This window comes from Schistocerca serialis, chromosome 8 (assembly GCF_023864345.2).
Source record: "Schistocerca serialis cubense isolate TAMUIC-IGC-003099 chromosome 8, iqSchSeri2.2, whole genome shotgun sequence".
Classification (NCBI taxonomy): Eukaryota; Metazoa; Arthropoda; class Insecta; order Orthoptera; family Acrididae; genus Schistocerca; species Schistocerca serialis.
The window spans coordinates 289,814,263-289,836,346 of NC_064645.1; the positions used below are offsets into that span (position 1 = coordinate 289,814,263).

Here is a 22,084-nt window from a genome sequence, read left to right on the forward strand (position 1 = left end):
GGTGATTGTCTACTGATGTGATATCAAACCATACGTCCATACCCCTGGTTGGTTGGTTGTTTTGGGGGAAGAAACCAAACTGTGAGGTCATCAGTCTCATCGGTTTAGGGAAGGACAGTGAAGGAAGTCGGCCGTGCCCTTTCAAAGGAACCATTCCGGCATTTGCCTGGAGCGCTTTAGGGAAATCACGGAAAACCTAAATCAGGATGGCCAGATGCGGGATTGAACTGTTGTCCTCCCGAATGCGAGTCCAGTGTGCTGACCACTGCGCCACCTCGCTCGGTATCCCTCCCCCTATGTCGTGCTTTAAGTGCTGGAAATTCAGGCACGTCTTCCAGTTGCAATTCAGCACCACATATAGAGGCTGCGGACATGTGCTGCATCCGAATACTCCATGTGCACCTCCTCCTACCTGTGTCAACTGTGAAGAGCGCCAGTCACCCTGTTCGCTGGACTGCACGGTACTCCAAAGGGAGCAGAAAATTATAGAGTACAAGGCACTGGACTGGGTGACTTAATCGAAGGCAAAATGGAAATATGAAGAGTTGCACCCCATTCACTTGATGTCTTTGTATGCTACATTAACGTCATTATCACTGGTGATGGTAGTCCCCACATTTCTGCCTCATACAGTGGGCCCTCAGGGCCACTCAAATACTTCTGCTACCTTGGTGGTTGAGGGCATCTCTTCTTCTGTTACTCCCAAAGAACCTATTTTGGGAGCAATACCACCCCCAAACGCCATGAAATTGGTCCCCTCACTCCAGCTGGAGAAACAACAGCCTCCTCCAGCTCCTCTTGTGCTGTTGGGGATTCTCCAAGGTCTCCCCCTGTGAAAAAGTGGACACCAGCCAGTGGCTGAAGGAGCCACAAGCTACTGGTCGAAGGGCTTCACTGTCTTCATCCATACTTGAAACTACTTCCCAGAAGCCTTCTGGGCACACCCCTAAAGAGAAGCGAGAGGGTAAATAGCCAAAGAAGGAGACTGTTAAGAAATGTGGTCCTCATGCCACCACTCCATAACAGTCCTACATTTGTAGATGAGGTGGAGATTCTAGCATCCCCTGAGGACCTTCAGACCCAATAGTCCCAGCTATCAGCACCAGCAGTGGTGACAGGTGACCATGAGGTGTGAAATGCCTCCTTGGGCTCGTCATGCCTTCCCAGATGACTGATAGCGTGATCCTCCAGTGGAACTGCTGCTTTTAAGTGTTACACCTGCTTTTTCATTGCCCTTCAGGAAACTTGGTTTCCAGCAATGTGTATTCCCACCCTTCGTGGCTATTTGGGGCACTACAAAAACGGTCATGACTGTAACAGAATGTCAGGTGGAGTCTGTGTCTATGTCCTTACCTATGTCTGCTGGATTCCAGCAATGTGTACTCCTACCCTTTGTGGCTATCGGGGGTACTACAGAAATGGTCATGACTGTAACAGAATGTCAGGTGGAGTCTGTGTCTATTTCCTTACCTATGTCTGTAGTGAACCTTTGCCCCTTCAAACACCTCCAGAAGCTGTGGCCGTCAGGGTGAGAACAACACAGTAAATTACCATCCGTAACATCTACCTTCCTCTGGACGGTGAAGTGCCACACCATGTATTGGCTGCATTAATTTCTGAACTACCCTACCTTTTCTAATTTTGGGTGATTTTAACACCCATAATCCTTTGTGGGGTGGTTCCAAGATTTCTGGCCATGGTAAAGATGTCAAGGATCTACTAACTCAAACTGATCTTTGCCTCATAAATACAAGTGCCCCACCCATATCAGTGTGGCACATGGCACATACTTGGCCATTGATCTCTTGGTCTGCAGTCTTGGTCTTGTTCTGTCTGTCCATTGGAGAGTGCAAGGCGACTTATGTGGTAAGGACCACTTTCCAATCTTCCTGTCCCTCCTCCAGCGTCACTCACCTGGCAGCTTGCTCAGCTGCCCAGATGGGCTCTTACCAAGGCTGAAAGGCTCTTACCAAGGCTTTCACCTGCATGTTGCATGACAGCATCGATGAGGTGATCTACACCACATTACTACCATTGTTTCTGCAGCTGAATAGGCAATCCCTTCTTCCTGAGCCTGGTGTATGGTTCAGCATCACCATCAGCATTGTGGCATCTGGACACTATACACCACCGTGGAGTTTGGCTTGTGCCAGAAGCATTCCAAACCAGCCCAGTGAACAGCCTCCTCATGAAAGCTGGTGTTCATCCATTGTGGATCAGGTGACAACTGCTGGTGAATTATACCACCCACATTCATAGTTCACCTCACTACCCAATTTACCGTGTTCTTTTCCCTAACAAGGTGATACATCTCTGACAACAGTGGCCCAGATCTGCGATTCCAATTGCAGTCCATGTCTGGTCACTTCTTATTGCACCTGACACTTTCTCTCTACCACCTTTCCTGCAGGTCCACTTACATACAGTTCGTGCCTCGGTCACAGCTTTGTCTGGACTACCGCAAGACCCAGAAGGCTCAGCTCCACCTGAGGCCTCCCGCTCACAATTTTTCTCTATTCTCGGCGGTTCCAGAGCTCAGAAATAGTCTACACTGATGGCTCAATGGTCGCTAGTCATGTTGGCTTTGCATATGCTCACGCTGGACATACTGAACAGCACTCTTTGTTGGATGGATGCAGTGTTTTCACTGCACAGCTCTTGCTCTCTTGCGCTCTTGAACATATCCGCTCCTGCACAGGTGAGTCCTTCGTCATCTGTAGTGACTCCTTAAACAGGCTACAAGCTCTCAACCAGTGCTTTCCTTGCCATCCTTTGAATATCCAGGAGTCTCTTTATGCCCTTGGAAACAGTGGACATTCAGTGTCCTTCGTTTGGACCCCAGTGCATGTCAGGATACTGGGCAATGAGCTTGCTGACAGACTGACCAAACAGGCTACCAGTTAACCAACTCTGTAAATTAGCCCACCAGAGACTGATCTCTGATCAGTCTTACGCCATATAGTTTTCTGCAACTGGGGTACTGGACAGTTCACCCTTGGTACACCAAATAAACTAAGTGTTATCAAGGAGACAACGAATGTGTGGCGGTCATCCATGCGAACCACTCACCAGGATTTGGTTGTCCTTTGCCGGCTCCACATTGGCCTTACTTGGCTGAATCATGGTCATCTTGTCTGTCGTGAAGACCAACTTCCGTGTCGCTGTGGTTACCGCATGACTGTTGTCTACGTCTTGTTGGACTGTCCAATTCAGTCACCCTGTGCCAGACTTTTTTCCTTCCCACCACGCTTCCAATGGTGTTGGGAGACAATGCCACAACAGCTGATACTGTTTTACATTTTATTCGTGTGTGTGTGTGGGCGGGGGGGGGGGGGGGCTTATCATACAATGTAAAGGTGGGTGTAGGGGCTTCTCTCCCAGGCCTCCACCCTCCCTCCATTTTAACTCTTCCTCACTCTCTCATTGCTGTTTGTTCGCCTTGGTGTTTGTCTTTTCCCTAACTGTGTTTTTCTAGCCTTGTCTTTTAAGCTGAAGAATTTAGTGTGTTGCAGAGTGGCCGGCCCATGCATTTTTCTTCTTGCGATCAGCCAGCCCTTCTACCAGTTTTTTCCCCTTTGTCTTACCTCTTTCATTTTCTCTTTCAGTGTGTTTCCCAGTTAGTTTTCTGCCTTTTTTACTTCCCAGACTCTTTTGGGGACTGGTTTTACTCCATGACCTGTTTGAATGTGGAAAAAGGGGCTGAACCTTTCTCTCTGAACCAAGCAACCAGCCAACCAACCAAAGAACAACTGCCATGGGACTGGGTTGCCTCCCTCTCCCTGCTGATCCACTTAATGCATATGTTTCTTCAAATTTATTAATTACATTTTTTAGCTCATTTATTGACATGGGGCTCCTTGCAGCTGTTTCTGTCAGTGATTTTGTCGCAATGCTGCGATGCTATTGCTGCTGTCGTGATGAAACAAATTCATCAGCAGTGCATGGTCTTTCTTCTCAATAGCCACCTCGTTTCATACAGAAAACTTCAACCTTCTTAACCCTCTACACCAATAGCATACTGATGTCAAAACATGAAACATTTAACATTTTGACTGCTCACAAAACTATATTTTCATCCGGTGGCAGAAGTGTAACTATCATTTTTTTCATCATACTCCATGACCACACCAATTAATGAACATTCCAATGATGTTTCAGCGTCCTGCTATGTATACAGCCCATACTGCAGCAACGGAACACCATCAGTATAATAATAAACACTCAGTACAAAGACAATTCCAAAAGTGCTGAAAGGACAAACGATAAGCAAGAAGTAAGTGTGGAGCATGAGAAACAGGTTGCTGAACATGCCATCTCTACCTTTAGTACCATTCCAGAGGTAACACGAGCAGCTATGTGAGTCGGCAAACCTTTATTGGTTCGAAGCTGGAATTAGCTGTAGGCTCACGAATGTAGCTCGTGCCAGGCATAACAAAATCAAAATTGAAGCCCACTCTGCCTTAGCTGTGAATAATCTAGTACAAAGCTCAGTTTTTTAGTGAATAATTTGGAGGTGTGTATTCCATGAATTATGAGTACAAGATCAGGAATTATTTGAAATGTCTTGATAAACCTGTCAGAACAAGGCTAAAGTTGTGTCAGTCAGGAGATACCACAAGAAAATAAAAGGTAATGAGGATATCAAAGACAAATCAATGCCAGAATGTGTAGTTGCTTCTAAATGTAGGATGTTACCTGATTGTATATACATTCTCAGAGTTCATTACCCCATACAGCAGTATGTCAATATGTCAACTGGTTATGAAGTGCTGCAAATATTTGCACTATGGCCATGGCAGCAAACATTGCCATAGCCAGCAAAAATGTGCACAGTGTGCAGATTCACATGGTATTGTAGACTATGACAAATTAATCCCACCAATTTCTGAAATTGCTCTGGTTGGTTACTGCACTGAGTATGCTAGGCAAATACATAGTAAATATATTATGGGAGTCGAAGTTGTAACTTAAAAGCAGGGTGTAAGGAGGTATGGAGGCAGCAATGCAACCAGTAAACCTATGGAGCCATGAGGCATACCTGCTGTCACCGCACGCTCAACCTGCTGAAATTAATCTGGAACATAGCGCATCTGTGACATTATCATCACATTCACGTGGAAGTCCCATTGACTCAGATAGCACTTGCCCCTGTATCACTTGCTGTGCTTCAGTAGCAGGTTGTCAGATGCCTCCGTATCACAGGCGGTAACAACTGCAACACTATCCCCATTCCTAAGGAGGTAAAAGAGGGAATGTCTCTGGATCTACACAGTACAGAATGAATAAGAAATTCTTCATACCAAACCAGCACAATGTGACTCCAACCTGCAGCAATCCCATTTGCCTCAAACACATCAGATGTCTGAAACAGGAGAAATTACTGATAAATTTACTAACGACATCCAGGAAATAAAATTATTAGTATTATGACAAGTTAATCCAGCCAGGCAGTTAGAATCACCAGCACAGTACAATTTTATTACAGATTTAATCATGAATTCATTTGCAGCATTCACCAGCACTAATGATAATATTCATTAATGGTATTATACTGTGGAATGCCTATTCATTAAGGTCAAAGGCAGTCTACTTAAAATTATTATAATGTTAAATATATCTGTTTGTGTCAGTTCAAAATTGTAGATACAGCCAGGTGAACGAATGTATCACATTTCCAGGATATAGAATGATAAGAAAAGGTCAGAGTTATGACTACAGTGGCAGTGCAATTCTTATAAAAAAGGTATAGAATTTTTACCTATACAACGAAATCTTCAATGAAGTTTGATGATGCGCGATAGTATGAGAGAGTTTCTTTTCTTTTCCATAAATACGAATAAACAGACCATGAGATTACTAACTGTTGCATAATTTCATTGCACCACTTCAGAACTTATTATATTTACTGTGTCTCTTCACTGGGATATCTCAGGAAGCCGGGACAAACAAGCACTGGGATATCTCAGGAAGCCGGGACAAACAAGAAGAAAGAAGAGGCATCGGCAAACCATTACCCTGTGTTAGCCCTAAGCACACAAATAAGAAAATCAGAAATTTTAGACAAGAAAATATAAAAATGTGCGTCAATAATATCAGCCTCATCTGATGTCCATTTACTGCTAAGTCCTCAGTAAATGAAAATTTCAATAACTTTCTGGAGGCCTTCTTGATAGTGTTCGATGAATGCTTTCCTTTTATAACTATAAAAACCGACACACCCAAGAAGGGTTCATGGATAACAAAGGGTATTCAGATTTCAAGCATGAGGAAAAGAGAACTTCATATGGAGGTGAAAGTCAATTGAGACCCAGAATTCTTAAATTATGTAAGGCAATATAAGAAAATCTTTGATAAAGTTGTCAGACAAGCCAAAAAAATTGGCAAATAATAATTGCATTTCAAATGCTAAAAATAACTCTAAAGCAATATGGACCATTGTAAAGAATGAAATAGGTGACTGTTCGGGACCCTACATGAATCTGTGAAGCATTTAACAGCCACGTCATAAATCCATGTAAAACTGATGAACTTTCACTGCCAAACATGGACCCTGTTTCCAGTTTATGTAACCCCACTAAATTTAAATTCACCTATATATTCTATTCTGAAGTAGCTGATATCATAAAGTCCTTGAAGAATTTGAATTCTGTAGGCTGGGATGAAATTCCTACAAAAATAATAAAAGCAATCACCCATTGTATTGCACATTCTCTGTCCCTATAATGAATCAATTTTTCGAGGAAGGATGTTTTCCCGCTAGACTGAAGTATGCGATCCATTTACAAAAAAGGCACACGATGAAGTGAATAATTATCGACCAAACCCATTGTTATCAATATTTTCCAAAATATGTGAAAGAGCTGCATGTAACCAGATAGTTAACTATAATAATCTGTGTAATATTGTCCAGAACAATCAGCGTAGTTTCCAAAGAGGACACTGCACTAGGCAAGCCATTAATGAACTTGTTATAAAAATTAGTAGTAGTCTAGAGAAAAATATGAATGTAACAGGCATCCTTTGTGACCTAAGTAAAGCCTTTGACACACCTTTTAAACAGGAAACAAAGAACAGTACTAGAAGAAACTGGTAAGAGATACTTCTCAAGTTGGGAAAAGACAGAACAAAAGATCTATGCATGGGCCAATATTGTTCTTGTATTATATAAATGACCTGCTGACTAACATAAATTCAGACACTATTCTTTATGTGGATGACTCTATAGCAATAGTCTGTTGGCAGAAAAGTGAAAATTTAATTAGTCATCTTCAGCAGTCTCTGGCTGAAATTGAGGCCTGGGTGAGAAATAATGGTCTGAAATTAAATCTAACAAAGACACAAATCATTCACTTTACCACAAAACAAGATGTACAGGATATACTAGAAATACCTTATGAGGACAATCACCTTGCCACCACAAACCGTACCAAATTTCTAGGTGTAATGCTGAACAAGAATTTCTCATGGACAGACCATGTAGATGCCATGTGTCACCGTCTAAATAGTCTAATATTTGCAATGAATGTTATAAGCAGTATAATAAAAAACGCCAGTCAAAAAAGTTGTATATCATGCATATTTTGTATCTGTGATTAGATATGGTATAATTTTTTGGAGATCAGAGAAAACAAAGTTACAGAGAGTCTTTAGGCTACAGAAAAAGATCATTAGAGCCATGGCAGGTGCAGAAAAAAGACAATCATGCAGACTTCTGTTCAAGGCCCTTGATCTTATGACTGTTCCTGGCCTCTATATCTATGAGACAATTAAGTTTGCTAGACAAAACCCACAACTTTTTGAGGATAAACTGTTTAAGCATGATTATAAAACAAGAAACAAATATCAGTATAAGTTATCAACTCATAGGCTAAAACTGCTGGAGAAGACACCTTGCTTTATGGGTTTGAGGCTGGGAAATAAAGTCTGTGAAAAATTTAAAAGTTATGAACCAGAAGAATTTGGTCATCATTTTAAAAAATACCTAGCAAATAAATATTAATGCAGTGTAGAAAAATTTATGGCTGACTGTCATAAATAACTGTTCCTGATGTTACATTTTATTCTGTCAAACTAAAAAAGTATTTGAAGTAAAGACTTATTCTTAATTTTACTTTATTTTCAGCATAATTATTTTAAATCATTTTGTGATACTTAAAATTACAAAATACCTGTAATTATCTTGTATATTTACAGTTAGAAGTAGCTTTAAACTAATGAGCCACCTATGTCCCAATCATCTGATTGTATATGACATGTTATGTGACAATAAAGTTTCTATTCTATTCTGGTTTTCAGTACCTAAGTAGAAACAAAGCAACTCATCCTGATTGAATACTGTATCTGGCCCAATTGGAAGGCGAGACAGGGTCGACTTTGATGTGTTGCGCCTGCAGCCAGTAATGGATTTCATAATGATAATGGGAGAGGAAGGGTGCCCACTGTTGCAAATGATGTGCTGCCTTGTCCTGGCACAGAGGCTAAAGAGTTAAAAAGAGCAATCAACAGCTTGTGATCCATGATTAAATGCAACTTAGAACCATACAAGAAGATATGAAATTTCTTGAGGCTGAACACAGTCACTAAAGCCTCCTTTTCAATCTGAAAATACCACTGCTGAGCAATAGTTAAAGTCTTAGATGCATAAGCAGTAGGTTGTTCAGACCCGTCCGCATATTTGTGCACCAACACCACACTGAGACCATGCTGAGAGTCACTGGTAGCCAACACGAGATGCTGACCCAGCTGAAAAGTGGTCAGACGCAGGACAGATTGAAGCTTAGATTTAAGCAAAGCAAACACTCAGTAATAAGCTGGGGACCAGGAAAAAGGCACATTCTGGTGCAAAAGCAAGTGCAGTGGCTGAGTAATAGTGGATGTGCCTGGTAAAAGATAGTACGCAACTTGAACAACCTAGCCCAGGGGAAGACAGAGACGAAAACTCAGAGCAGAGGACCTTAGGCAGACTCTTTCATGGGAATGTGGGCCTAAAAAAGAGTAGCACAACCCAGCCCAGAGGAAAACAGGGATGAAAATTCAGAGCAGATGGACTCCAATTGCTGATACAGAACTTGATCTGACACTAAATTTACTTCATTGGCAATGGAGAAACCAAAAGCATTAAACACGTTTAACGCAAACAGGTCTACAGTATAAGAATGATCCACAACAAGGAAGGCAGGAGGGCAAACAACAGACTTGTGAGATACAGGAGAAGAGAACTGACTTAGGATCGGAATCTGCTATTTATTGTAGCTAACCAACTTCTGTGCATTTACTAAAGCCACTGCAGCTCCTCTGTCCACTTACATTTTTAGCAGTTTATGAAACATACACAAGTCAATGAACAATTTGTTTGGGGAACCAGTCATTGTGGAGATACAGGTTATGTCCATTGGTACTAGTGTGTCTACCATATTTGAAGAGGAGTTACACACTGATGAAATGTGGCCTTTCTTTCAGAACTTATCTGACACTAAATATACTTCATCGGCAATGGAGAAACCAAAATCATTAAACACGTCTAACCCAAACAGGTCCGCAGACCATCCAATGCTTAGGTCACACAGCATGCGTGTGTTCAGTGTAGCAGTATGAGAAAGATATAAGAGGAGTGTGTGGCCACTGCTGTGACATGGCCTGTTGCTGCTGCAGCCATAACTGACGCTGCCCCACGCAATGCTGATTTGAAGATTGTGCTTCTGCAATGGCTTCCCAGTCATCCTGAACACTTGCAGCATGCCTTATAGGGGTTGACTGAGCAACTTCTGATGGCTCTCCCCCATGCAGCAATCTGATCACCTGCAACCCATTACACTTCAAAGCTTCAAAGAACTGTACTACATTGAGCACATCTGTAAACGTCAGATTCCCACACTGAAGTGCTTCTTTGTGGACTTCCCTATCCAGGGCCAGACAATAATGTCATCACACGCCATGTCATCCATGTATTATTTGTGATGGGTACTAGTGACAAATTTATGGCAACGACTCAATCAGCGCAATTGTGCATCACAGGCTTTGTAGGATTGGTGCGAGTATTTCTAACAATGGTAAAATTCTATATGTGTTGCAATGAGATGCATTTTGTCACAGTAATAGATGGATAGAAGATTGCATATTTCATCAAATGATAAATTGGCCAGATCTTGCAACGGCACCAGTTGGCACAACAACTGATACATGTGTGCCAAATGCCAGGAAAGAAAGAAAAGCTTACACAGGTTTGCATTGCCCACACGAAAATCCTGGAAATGTTGGAGTAACCGTGTCTCGTAGGAGTCCCAATCTTCAATCATATGCCCAAAAGGGCAACCATTGCACTGATGGGAAAGTAAACTGCTGTGAACACACAGATGCTACTTGATTGAGAGTGGTGGCAAGAGTCTGCTGCTGTTCCACAAAAGCTTGTTGCTGGGCATTGAGGTGTTGGAGTATTTCTTCCATCGAAATGTTTGTCAGGTGACTGAGCACTAACACTAACACATGGAGAAAATGTAACCCTCACTTGTCGCCAAGTTTGTTAGAGCAAGAACAAACATAATTTATGGAACACAGTACTTTATAGAGCAACACGTAAGATATAGGTTGTGTGCAACACTGAAGACATTGATTGGACAACAGTAATACAGTGTAAAGAATAGGCCAAACACTCATTTGTAATCACTTAAATAATGCTGTTTCTTTGGCAGCTCTCCAGAGTGTGCCAGGGAGCTGCCCAAGGTGGCCCCTATAAGTGGGCTTGTGAACTGTATGGACGTGTGTTCTCTGAAATTGTGCATATCATGAGTGAAGGTACATCGATGACAAAGAAATTATCCACATTGGATGGACACTGGTAGATGTGATGTAAATGCAAACACAAAAAATGATTACAATTGCAGAAAAAATGGATGTGTGTGATTTATTCGAAAGAAAGAACTTTACAAACTGAGCTAGTTAATAATGTGTTGGTCTACCTATGGCCCTTGTCAAAGCAGTTATTTAGCTTGGCATTGATTGATAGTGTTGTTGGCTGTCCTCATGGGGGATATCTTGCTAAATTATACCCAATTGGTGCATCAAATTGTCAAAATCCTGAGCTGGTTGGAGGACTCTGCCCATAGTGCTCCAAACATTCTCAGTTGGGGAGTGGTCTGCCAACCTTGCTGGGAGGTAGGGTTTGGCAAGCATAAAGACAAGCAGTAGAAACTCTTGCTGTGTGCTGGCAGGAATTATGTTCCTTAAATGTAAGCCCAGGATGGCTTGCCATGAAGGGCAACAAAATTGGGCATAGAATATCATCGACATATCACTGTGCTGTAAGAGTGCTGTTGGTGACAAACAAAAGGCTTCTGCATGTCCATGCTGCAGTCATTGCAGGGCTGCACCTATCCATGCCACTGCCCACCATTTCTTTGTTGGGGGGCTGCAGCCATACCAACCCACCTGTCCTCATCAACACCTGTCCATGTCACTGCCTATTGTGCCACAGCTGTTGCAGGCCATTACATCCATGTCAGTGCCTGTCCATACTGCAGTTGTTTCACTTGTCCACACCATTGCTTGTTCACATATTTTTTTTTACTTCTAAGTGAGAAGTCAAATACCAGTCTTCAGATGTAGCTTTAAAAGTGCTTTAATATTCTTTAATAATGATTTATTGGCAAAAAAGTTCACTCACTATTTTACCCTCTTGAAGGTTTAATTTTAAAAAATGCTGAATCATATATTTTTTTAAATTTCTGACTGGGCAATCAAATACTACTTTTTGTAGTTGTAGCTTCAAAGTTGCCTTAATAGTAACATATTTTCAAAAAGCCTTTCATCTCCTATTTCACCCCATTAGGAGTGAAATTACGAGCAATCCATTCTTAAAACATGCATCCAGTATTAGGTCCACACGATCTCCAAAATTTAAGTTTCTATACTTAGTGGGCTGGGCGATGATGAGTCAGTAAGTCAGTCTGACCCTATTTCACCCCTTAGGGGTTGAATTCCTAAAAACAGTGATACACTTATTTTTTCATTTCTAATCAAGAAGTGAAATACCAAGTTATAATAGATTTAGTTTTAAATTTTGTAAATATTACAAAATATTTTTGCAAAAGTCTTCATTCTCTATTTCATGCCCTCAGGGGTTGAGTGCCAAAAAATAGTGAAACACATATTTTTTAATTTCCAATAGAGAATACAAATACAAAATTTCATAGAGTTAGCTTTGAAAATGCTTTCATAATGAAATAATTTCATAAAACCTTTCATCCCCTATTTAATTCCCTTAGGGAGTTGAACTTCCACAAACACTGAAACACACTTTTTTTTAAATTTTGAACCAAGAAGCTGAATACCAATTTTCATAGCTGTAGCTTTAAAAATACTTTAGTAGTTATTTAATAATGATTTATTTTCAAAAGAACATTTGTCCACTATTTGACCCCCTTAGTGGTTACACTTCCAAAAATGCTGAAACACACATTTCTTTATTTCTGATTGATAAACCAAATACTAATTTTCATGGGTCTAGCTCCAAGAAAGTGACATATTTTCAAAAAATCTATCATCCCCTATTTCTCCCTCTTAGGGGCTGAATTTCGAAAAATCCCATCTTAAACAATGCCTACAGCATATGATCAAGTTTCTATCCTTAGAGGTTTGGGCTGGAGATTATGAGTCAGTGAGTGACTCAATCAGTTGGGACATTGCCTTCAATATACTGTGCATTTCAGATTTTAATTTACACATACTTAATTCCACGTTCTTTAACTTCCACATTCCTTACTCTGAAAAGAAGCCATCAAAATGAGAGCATGGCAGAGCAAGCTACATTCTGTTGCTGGTTGCTTTTGAACACCAGGGCAGCATCCATGACTGGGTAGATCATTTTACAAGATGAAACACACATCCCAAAGTTCTGAAACCATCTTACAAGGTAGCCTGTCCTGTGTGGAATGATGAATGATAATTAACAGTTAGATAATCAGTAGTTAGAAGATGCAGGCACATGGCTCTCCACTGGTTCAAATACTGACTGTCTCCATAGGATCTCACTGACTTTTGGCTCCAGAGGACAAAAACATGTAGAACAAACAGAAAACAACAAGGGTTAATGAGAAATTTTTCTGGATTTGCTAAATTGTTCCACTAGCTCCAACAAACTGTCAAATACCAACAAAATAATTTCTGTCAGATGCACACAGACAGTGATATCTACAAACAATGCCCAAAAGATTGCCCAGACTATGACAGAATATTTTATTTCAGTTTCTTCCATAAAAGCACAGGTTCAGCTTTCTGCTGACGTTAGCATAGAGGAATACAGTTTTTTTTATCATTGTCTGATATTTGTAAATTGTCTCCTGTAATTGACTTAATGTACTGCAGCATGCTGCATCATTTAAGGAATGAACTGAAAGAAACCCTTAAAGTTTTATAACTTCTGACTGATTGAAGACACTACTGATTTGCAATGTTTATTGCTTGTAGATCACTTTGCTATCTTCTGTCTTCCCTCCGGCCTTATAATGACTAATTCTCACCTGCGTCTGATAATAGTGTTTTGAGCAATGGGCAGAGAGCACTGGCCTTAGATTCTACTTAGAGAAGTCAGTGTGTGTGCCTTTTAATTGTTTAAACATTTTTAAATCCAACTAGTGTGGTTGCTCAGTGGGTAAATGCCAGACCACAAATCCAAAGATTCAGTGTTTTATTCCTAGTTGATTTCTTCTGACACTTATCAGTTATTTTACCTCCGGCAGCGATCTGTTAATGTCAGAAATGCCAAGTTGTACCATGGTTCAACAGAGTTCACTTAAATGGCAACGTAAATTGTATAGAGACCAGATGAAGGCAAGGACATAGCACCTACATTAGGATTATTCATAATGAAGCATTCTGGTGTTCAGTTGAACCTTTGGGTCGAGGATTACATTATGTATTTTTTAATGAGGGACACAGTTCTAAGTTTCTAGAAAGCTGTGATGCTACTAGGCCTCAATTATGATGGAAAACTGACATAGTTGCCACTTCAGAATGCTATACACATTCAAACTCAGAGAACAGTAAATAGCCAGAAGACCCATAGTCACCATCTTGGTGAGGGAATAGAATACATCTGCACAAATTTTATGAATTTCTCAAGCTATTACAACTGAATTATGGATTGGCAAGTCCAACAGACCAAAGATAGTTGATACCTTACAGCATGAGGCGATTAGGCTGCTCAGAGACGCTTATTGTACCAGCCCCATACTCAAGTCTCTGCACTTGAGATTGTTGAGCTGCCTCTATTCATTTTGCAATAACTCATGATGTGTGAGGTATACAGGTTCTTCTCAGACCCACAATCAATTGTATTCCATCTGGTTAAGCACCTATCCATGGAAATGGCATTCTTCAATAACCTTTCTACGAAAAAGCCATTCCAATGATTGTACAAAGTACAGTGATGACACTCAGTGGCAACCTAAAGCCATTTCATACTCTTTAAGTTGAAGCCAACAGCCCCTAAAATAGTTAATTATGAGGTTCAGAATTGTTTTCAAACAAAAATAACACAATTTTTGTGCCTGGGGAGCGGGGTGGGGGGTGGTGGTGGGTAGGTGCGGGGGGGGGGGGGGGGGGGAGGAGGGGAGTTGGGGGATGAATAAGAGACTGATGACCTTAGATGTGTAGTATCTTTAAAGCCATACCCATAATCCTCATCATTCATATGCTCTTGTTTCTTGTGTGGACTCCCAAGCTATCCACAGCATATATCCAACAGAGAAACTATTCTAGTTTTTCACAGACATGCTTCCTTATTTACAGAAATGGATATTCTGTTGGATACAAAGATGTGTAGGAATCTGGAGAAATGATTTAGCAGGTACTGGATCCCAGAAGGTGTTTACGATACCTACAGTAACACAGTGTGCTCATTGTGTGGACACAGTTATAAGCATCACTGGGAGAATGAGTGGCTGGAAGTGAGAGATAAAAATTTCAGTTAATTAAATCTGGCAATAAGCCATAACACTGGATCCTTCCAGTCACAGAGGTGACATGAAGTGATCTTAACTTGTCTCCATATTGGGCACTGACTTCTGACATACAGTTTGCTCATCCTACATGAGAACTCACCTGCAGACATGGGCGTACCCAGCGAGGGGCAGAGGGGGGAGGGGGGGGGGCAGCTGCCGCCCCCCCCCCAGAAGATATTCACAGTTTTGCCTTGCCTGCAGATGCTGTCTGTTGTGTATGTAATGGTCTAGAGTGAATAGCTGGTGGTCAGGAAGGCCTACAGTTCACTACCATAGGCAGGGTTCGTGCTGTGGTGGGAAGTACCAGGTGAATGCTCGACATTGTCCTTGACAGTGTGCGATTTGCAGGGGGGGATGGGGGGGATTTCCCCCCCCCCCCCTCTCTGCATCAGACCATCCCCTCCTGTGGTTTTAGTTTATGCATCCCAATCAGGGATGTTTATTTCCCAAGCACTGGAGTAAAACTTTAAATATAATTTAAATTTATGGAGCCGAACACTGAAAGTTTTTAATAAGTCTTACTATTAATACTATTAATATGTTTCAGTTTTCTATCATCAGAATACGTACAGCTTTTCACAAATGTGCCTCTACATTTTGAATTCCCCTCATATACCTGTATGTAGATGATTTTGTAAATAAGCTTTACCTACAGGGTGTTTCAAAAATGACCGGTATATTTGAAACGGCAATAAAAACTAAACGAGCAGCGATAGAAATACACCGTTTGTTGCAATATGCTTGGGACAACAGTACATTTTCAGGCGGACAAACTTTCGAAATTACAGTAGTTACAATTTTCAACAACAGATGGCGCTGCAAGTGATGTGAAAGATATAGAAGACAACGCAGTCTGTGGGTGCGCCATTCTGTACGTCGTCTTTCTGCTGTAAGCGTGTGCTGTTCACAACGTGCAAGTGTGCTGTAGACAACATGGTTTATTCCTTAGAACAGAGGATTTTTCTGGTGTTGGAATTCCACTGCCTAGAACACAGTGTTGTTGCAACAAGACGAAGTTTTCAACGGAGGTTTAATGTAACCAAAGGACCAAAAAGCGATACAATAAAGGATCTGTTTGAAAAATTTCAACGGACTGGGAACCTGACGGATGAACGTGCTGGAAAGGTAGGGCGACCGCGTACGGCAACCACAGAGAGCAACGCGCAGCTAGTGCAGCAGGTGATCCAACAGCGGCCTCGGGCTTCCGTTCGCCGTGTTGCAGCTGCGGTCCAAATTACGCCAACGTCCACGTATCGTCTCATGCGCCAGAGTTTACACCTCTATCCATACAAAATTCAAACTCGGCAACCCCTCAGCGCCGCTACCATTGCTGCACGAGAGACATTCGCTAACGATATAGTGCACAGGATTGATGACGGCGATATGCATGTGGGCAGCATTTGGTTTACTGACGAAGCTTATTTTTACCTGGACGGCTTCGTCAATAAACAGAACTGGCGCATATGGGGAACCAAAAAGCCCCATGTTGCAGTCCCATCGTCCCTGCATCCTCAAAAAGTACTGGTCTGGGCTGCCATTTCTTCCAAAGGAATCATTGGCCCATTTTTCAGATCCAAAACGATTACTGCATCACGCTATCTGGACATTCTTCGTGAATTTGTGGCGGTACAAACTGCCTTAGACGACACTGCGAACACCTCGTGGTTTATGCAAGATGGTGCCCGGCCACATCGCACGGCCGACGTCTTTGATTTCCTGAATGAACATTTCGATGATCGTGTGATTGCTTTGGGCTATCCGAAACATACAGGAGGCGGCATGGATTGGCCTCCCTATTCGCCAGACATGAACGCCTGTGACTTCTTTCTGTGGGGACACTTGAAAGACCAGGTGTACCGCCAGGATCCAGAAACAATTGAACAGCTGAAGCAGTACATCTCATCTGCATGTGAAGCCATTCCGCCAGACACGTTGTCAAAGGTTTCGGGTAATTTCATTCAGAGACTACGCCATATTATTGCTACGCATGGTGGATATGTGGAAAATATCGTACTATAGAGTTTCCCAGACCGCAGCGCCATCTGTTGTTGAAAATTGTAACTACTGTAATTTCGAAAGTTTGTCTGCCTGAAATTGTACTGTTGTCCCAAGCATATTGCAACAAACGGTGTATTTCTACCGCTGCTCGTTTAGTTTTTATTGCCGTTTCAAATATACCGGTCATTTTTGAAACACCCTGTATAATGTACTTTTAAAGATATAACAAGGTATGGCTTTTCTGATAGTGCATATGCGTGAATAGTGAGTTTTGGCATTAACATCTATTTATAAATAGCTGTTTAACCACGTGTAACGCCACAGTCCAAGCTAGTAACATATATAATTCTACTAACCATCTAAGACATCCCCCCCACTGGTAAAAGCACAAATCGCACCCTGGTCCTTGACGCACTTGTCTGCGGCAGAAACTCTTCTGTCACCTCTTGTAGAGGTCAGGATGATGTTTCCTGCTTGGGGTTCATTGTGGAAGAACTTACACCCAGGTAGACAACAAGAAATATTGGTTATTAATAACAACATAAATTTACTGTTGTCCATTCTGGAGCATTAATTAACAAGAACACAAATAGTTTGAACTGTAAGGTGAGATGACAGTCTCTGAACACAGTCACAGTAGAAGGTCAAGACTCCATAGTCTGGGATGGCTGAGCATCAAGATGCCAAGACTCAGCATAGCGAGTACGAAGACTGCTCGTGGCTCCAAGTAGCTCCAGTAGTTTGACTGTAACTCAGAGATTAAGCATGAGCTCTGATGGGTGATCCACTGAGTGTGGCCAGTGGCACTTGTAGTGCTCAAATGCCGGTGTGTGAGCAATGGATATGTCATTTATGCATTGTCTGAGTGCCACTCTTTGGTGTGGGGAGAGGTGCAAGGTTCATTCGACAGTTTTGTACACCATGATCCGTGAATCATTAGTGGCACTGAGTTGGAGCACTGCCTAGTGCTGAATGTGGAAGTAATTTTCTTCGGTATTGTGCTGATGTCTGAAACTGTTTCCACCAGTAAGTAGTTGGGCGTGTTGTGATCACAGATTTACAGAACTTACAGTGTGTCCCCCTGGAGATGGGGGGTGGTGAGATGCATATTTGACACACGTGTGATGGCTGTTGGTGACTTATTGATTCAGTGCTAGCCAGTGAACCTGTGCACCCATGTGTGGACTTTGAGAACTCAGAAAGCTGACTGCAGTTCCTCGTGGCATCATTAAACTGACAAAGATAGCAGCAGTGCAATGACCTTGATGTGGTGGCGTGCTGGACACCTCATTTCCAGCTGGCAGTGTAGTGGTGTGAATGTTTGGCTGGGCTGGCTTCTGAGCAGGCACAGTGACATTGTCCTCATGTGTGTTATCATAGCTGGTTGTAAGTCGGTAATCGCGGTGTTCGACTGTTGCTGTGCATTGTATGGCATGGAGTTCCCATGACATTTATTTATTGATATATCTCAATATCCAGAATGCCTGTGGTATTGGAAACACATTCCACAGTTGCAAACCAGAGGGCAGATTGTTCTTAATGAAATGGCAATTGTTTAGGGTGAGAGTGCAGTCAGTGCATGTCGTGGTGGCCATGAGGTAATAGAATTAGCTGCAGTCGAGTGGAATGGCATCAGAGATGAGGTGGCCTGCAGTACTTGCAGTGTGGTTGTAACTCACAAGGGAACCTCCCCATTGCACCCCCCTCAGATTTAGTTATAAGTTGGCACAGTGGATAGGCCTTGAGAAACTGAAAACAGATCAATTGAGAAAACAGGAAGAAGTTGTGTGGAACTGTGAAAAAATAAGCAAAATATACAAACTGAGTAGTTCATGGGAAGATATGCAACTTCAAGGACACTAAGAACGCAGGAGCGCCATGGTCTCGTGGTAACGTGAGCGGCTGCGGAACAAAAGGTCCTTGGTTCAAATCTTCCATCGAGTGAAAAGTTTAATTTTTTATTTTCGGTTTATGTGACAAACTCTTATGTTTTCATCACTTTTTTTGGAGTGATCATCACATCCATAAGAAAACCTAAATCGGGCAAGGTAGAAGAATCTTTTTACCCCTTCGCCAAGTGTACAAGTTAGGTGGGTCGACAACATATTCCTGTCATGTGACGCACATGCCGTCACCAGTGTCGTATAGAATATATCAGATGTGTTTTCCTATGGAGGAATCGGTTGACCTATGACCTTGCGATCAAATGTTTTCGGTTCCAATTGGAGAGGCACGTCCTTTCGTCTACTAATCGCACGGTTTTGCCATGCGGTCACAAAACACAGACACTAAACTTATTACAGTGAACAAAGACGTCAATGAACGAACGGACAGACAATAACTATGCAAAAATAAAGAAAATAAAATTTTCACTTGAGGGAAGCTTTGAACCAAGGACCTCTCGTTTAGCAGCTGCTCACGCTACCTCGGGACTACGACGCTCCTGATCTCACTTTGTCCATGATGTTGCCTATGCGACCCGTGGACTACTCAGTTTGTATATTTTGCTTATTTTTTCACAGTTCCACACAACTTCTTCCTGTTTTCTCAATTGATCTGTGTTCAGTTTATGAAGGCCTATCCACTGTGCCAACTTATAACTAAATCTGAGGGGGGTGCGATGGGGAGGTTCCCTTGTCAGTGAGGTTGTGACTCTGCTAATCATATCTTGGGTGACGAGTTGTGGAGACACATGTGAAGCAATCATATGCAAGGTGATCATACGTGCAGCCATTGTTTGCAACACAGTTGCTGCTCATATTGTGAAACGTGTCACAGTTTGAAAGTAGTTCTCTTTGTCATACTGGTTCACACAGTGATGTATATGGAGGTAGCCATTGTTTGCAACACAGTTGCTGCTCATATTGTGAAATGTGTCACAGTTTGAAAGTAGTTCTCTTTGTCATACTGGTTCACACAGTGATGTATATGGAGGTAGTTAATGCCCAAAGCCTAACAGAAGATTGCTTGGTTGTTGCATTGTTGAGGGTGCTTTGGACTGAGCTCATTATGTAACACAGGACTCGTAACCACTATGCACTCATATTTTACCACCGATCGGTGATTGTCACACTGACTGCACTGCTGAAAAACTTCACTTACATCCATCCATATTGTGGAGTCACAAAGGGATTGTTAAGCAGTATGTCCAACAAAAGAGGCACATTAACTGAAATGAAACGAACACTTACTAATTGTGTTAAGCAGTGCACAGTTGACATGAGGCCACCATTAAGGAAAATTTCCAATAATGAAGACAAGATGATTCTGAGTAAAAAAATACTTTCTTCCAATCAAATAATACAAAAGTCTGACTGCACAGTCACGTTTCACAGTACACTGAAGTCTTTGTGTATTGCTCAGATATTTCTGTTTGGCAGCCATACTCTGTCTGCGCAGCAATGCTTATGTCTCTGAGAAGCATTTTTGATGTCAATATTCCCACAAATGGCTGGGTAAGTCAGTTCAAAGATTGGAGGAAAATCAGCATCAACTTTGATAGGACTGTACCTGGTGAAGTACTTTGTGTTCAAAGCAATCTGCAGATTGATGACTGCTTTACTGTTCACTTTTTTTTGGAAAGCAAACTTTAACCTGTCTTCAAGTTGATGTCACCAACGAACTCTTCTCTTTTGGTTGTACCATTTCTGTTTTTATGACATTTTTACTAATCTGTTATTTTTATTGTTATGTTTGATTAATTTTACACATGTTAAACTCGAACCATAACTATTTGATGAGTGAAACAGGAATTTAAATAATAATTTTTGTGTGCTTCAGCTCTGCTGGATGGTAAATTTGTTCCTGAAACGACACGGGTCTTTGTAAAACATCTTATGAAAAACACTGCATATTACCAGAGACTGGAACGTGAAGGTGCAGTACAAAAATCCGGAGATGTGGAAGCCTTGACTGCAGCTGCCAATATAGCTCGTAAGTGTAAAGTTTACTTAAAGTTATAAGTCAAGTTTGCTTACTTTGATATGAGATAATTGTACAGTATTGTGAAAATCCTGGGCTGATAGTTCGAGCACAGTGCCATAAGAATATGATTTTCTTACTTTTTCCCATGTTATAATGATATTTTATCTATTATAGTGATCTAGTTAGTGCTATGATTTGGATTTAGTATAGAAATTAAATAATTGTATTGAGAGAGAGAGAGAGAGAGAGAGAGAGAGAGAGAGAGAGAGAGAGAAAGGAGAAGTGGTATGACAGAAAGAATGGCTGTGGGAGAGTGTAAAGGAATCAGAATTCACAAGGCTGGAATTAATCATAAGGTATTAAAAACAGACTTGCAGGATGGCAGACAGAAAATATTAGTTGGTTATGTTCATCTGTTAGGAGGCCAGTATCAGAAAGCAACAGTCATCATTACGGCAGATTCAAAGTGTAAGAATTATATTAATGTACTTTGTTATATTAATAACATGGATTCATTTTGGATTCATTTGTTTACATGCCACTTTCTTGAAGCTTATCACAAAGGAGAGCCTTCAGGGGTATGGAATAAATGATGTTATATGTTAACAGACTGAAGCAGCCACTGAAGGCAATTTCTGGCAGCAAAAGTCTGCCTTACTCATTCCCCTCGACAGCCACTTTGTTGTGTGGACATTACAGTTTTGTTGTAATTGAAGTGTTTGTGTTGGATACCGTTCTCAGTGCTGTTTTAGGATCTTTACAAGAAATCCCTCTTGTCATCCATCAGTGTACAAACTGACATTTGCAGTCAAAGGAATTGCCTAGCATCTGGCATTATCACTGTATAATTTTTGAAAACATTATTGGACAAAGCAGCAATCTGATTAGATTATTTAAAATAGCAATCAGTCTTGATCACAGATTTTTGTTAGAAGTTAAAGTTCATATATATATAGAGGGAAACATTCCACGTGGAAAAAATATATATAAAAACAAAGATGCTGTAACTTACCAAACGAAAGCGCTGGTATGTTGATAGAGACAATAAAAAACACACACACAAATTTCAGGCTTTCGCAACCCAAGGTTGCTTCATCAGGAAATAGGGAAGGAGAGGGAAAGATGAAAGGATGTCGGTTTTAAGGGAGAGGGTAGGGAGTCATTCC

At 41.5% G+C, this 22,084-nt stretch overlaps 1 protein-coding gene across 1 annotated transcript in view; it reads left to right on the forward strand.

Moving 5' to 3' along the window:
- Positions 1-22,084, forward strand: part of LOC126416467 (protein phosphatase 1 regulatory subunit 42-like) — a 109,490-nt gene that overhangs the window by 62,407 nt on the left and 24,999 nt on the right. The window contains exon 5 of the mRNA XM_050084204.1: positions 20,775-20,927. Coding sequence (XP_049940161.1) covers positions 20,775-20,927 — 153 coding nt within the window. The remainder of the gene's footprint in view (positions 1-20,774; positions 20,928-22,084) is intronic.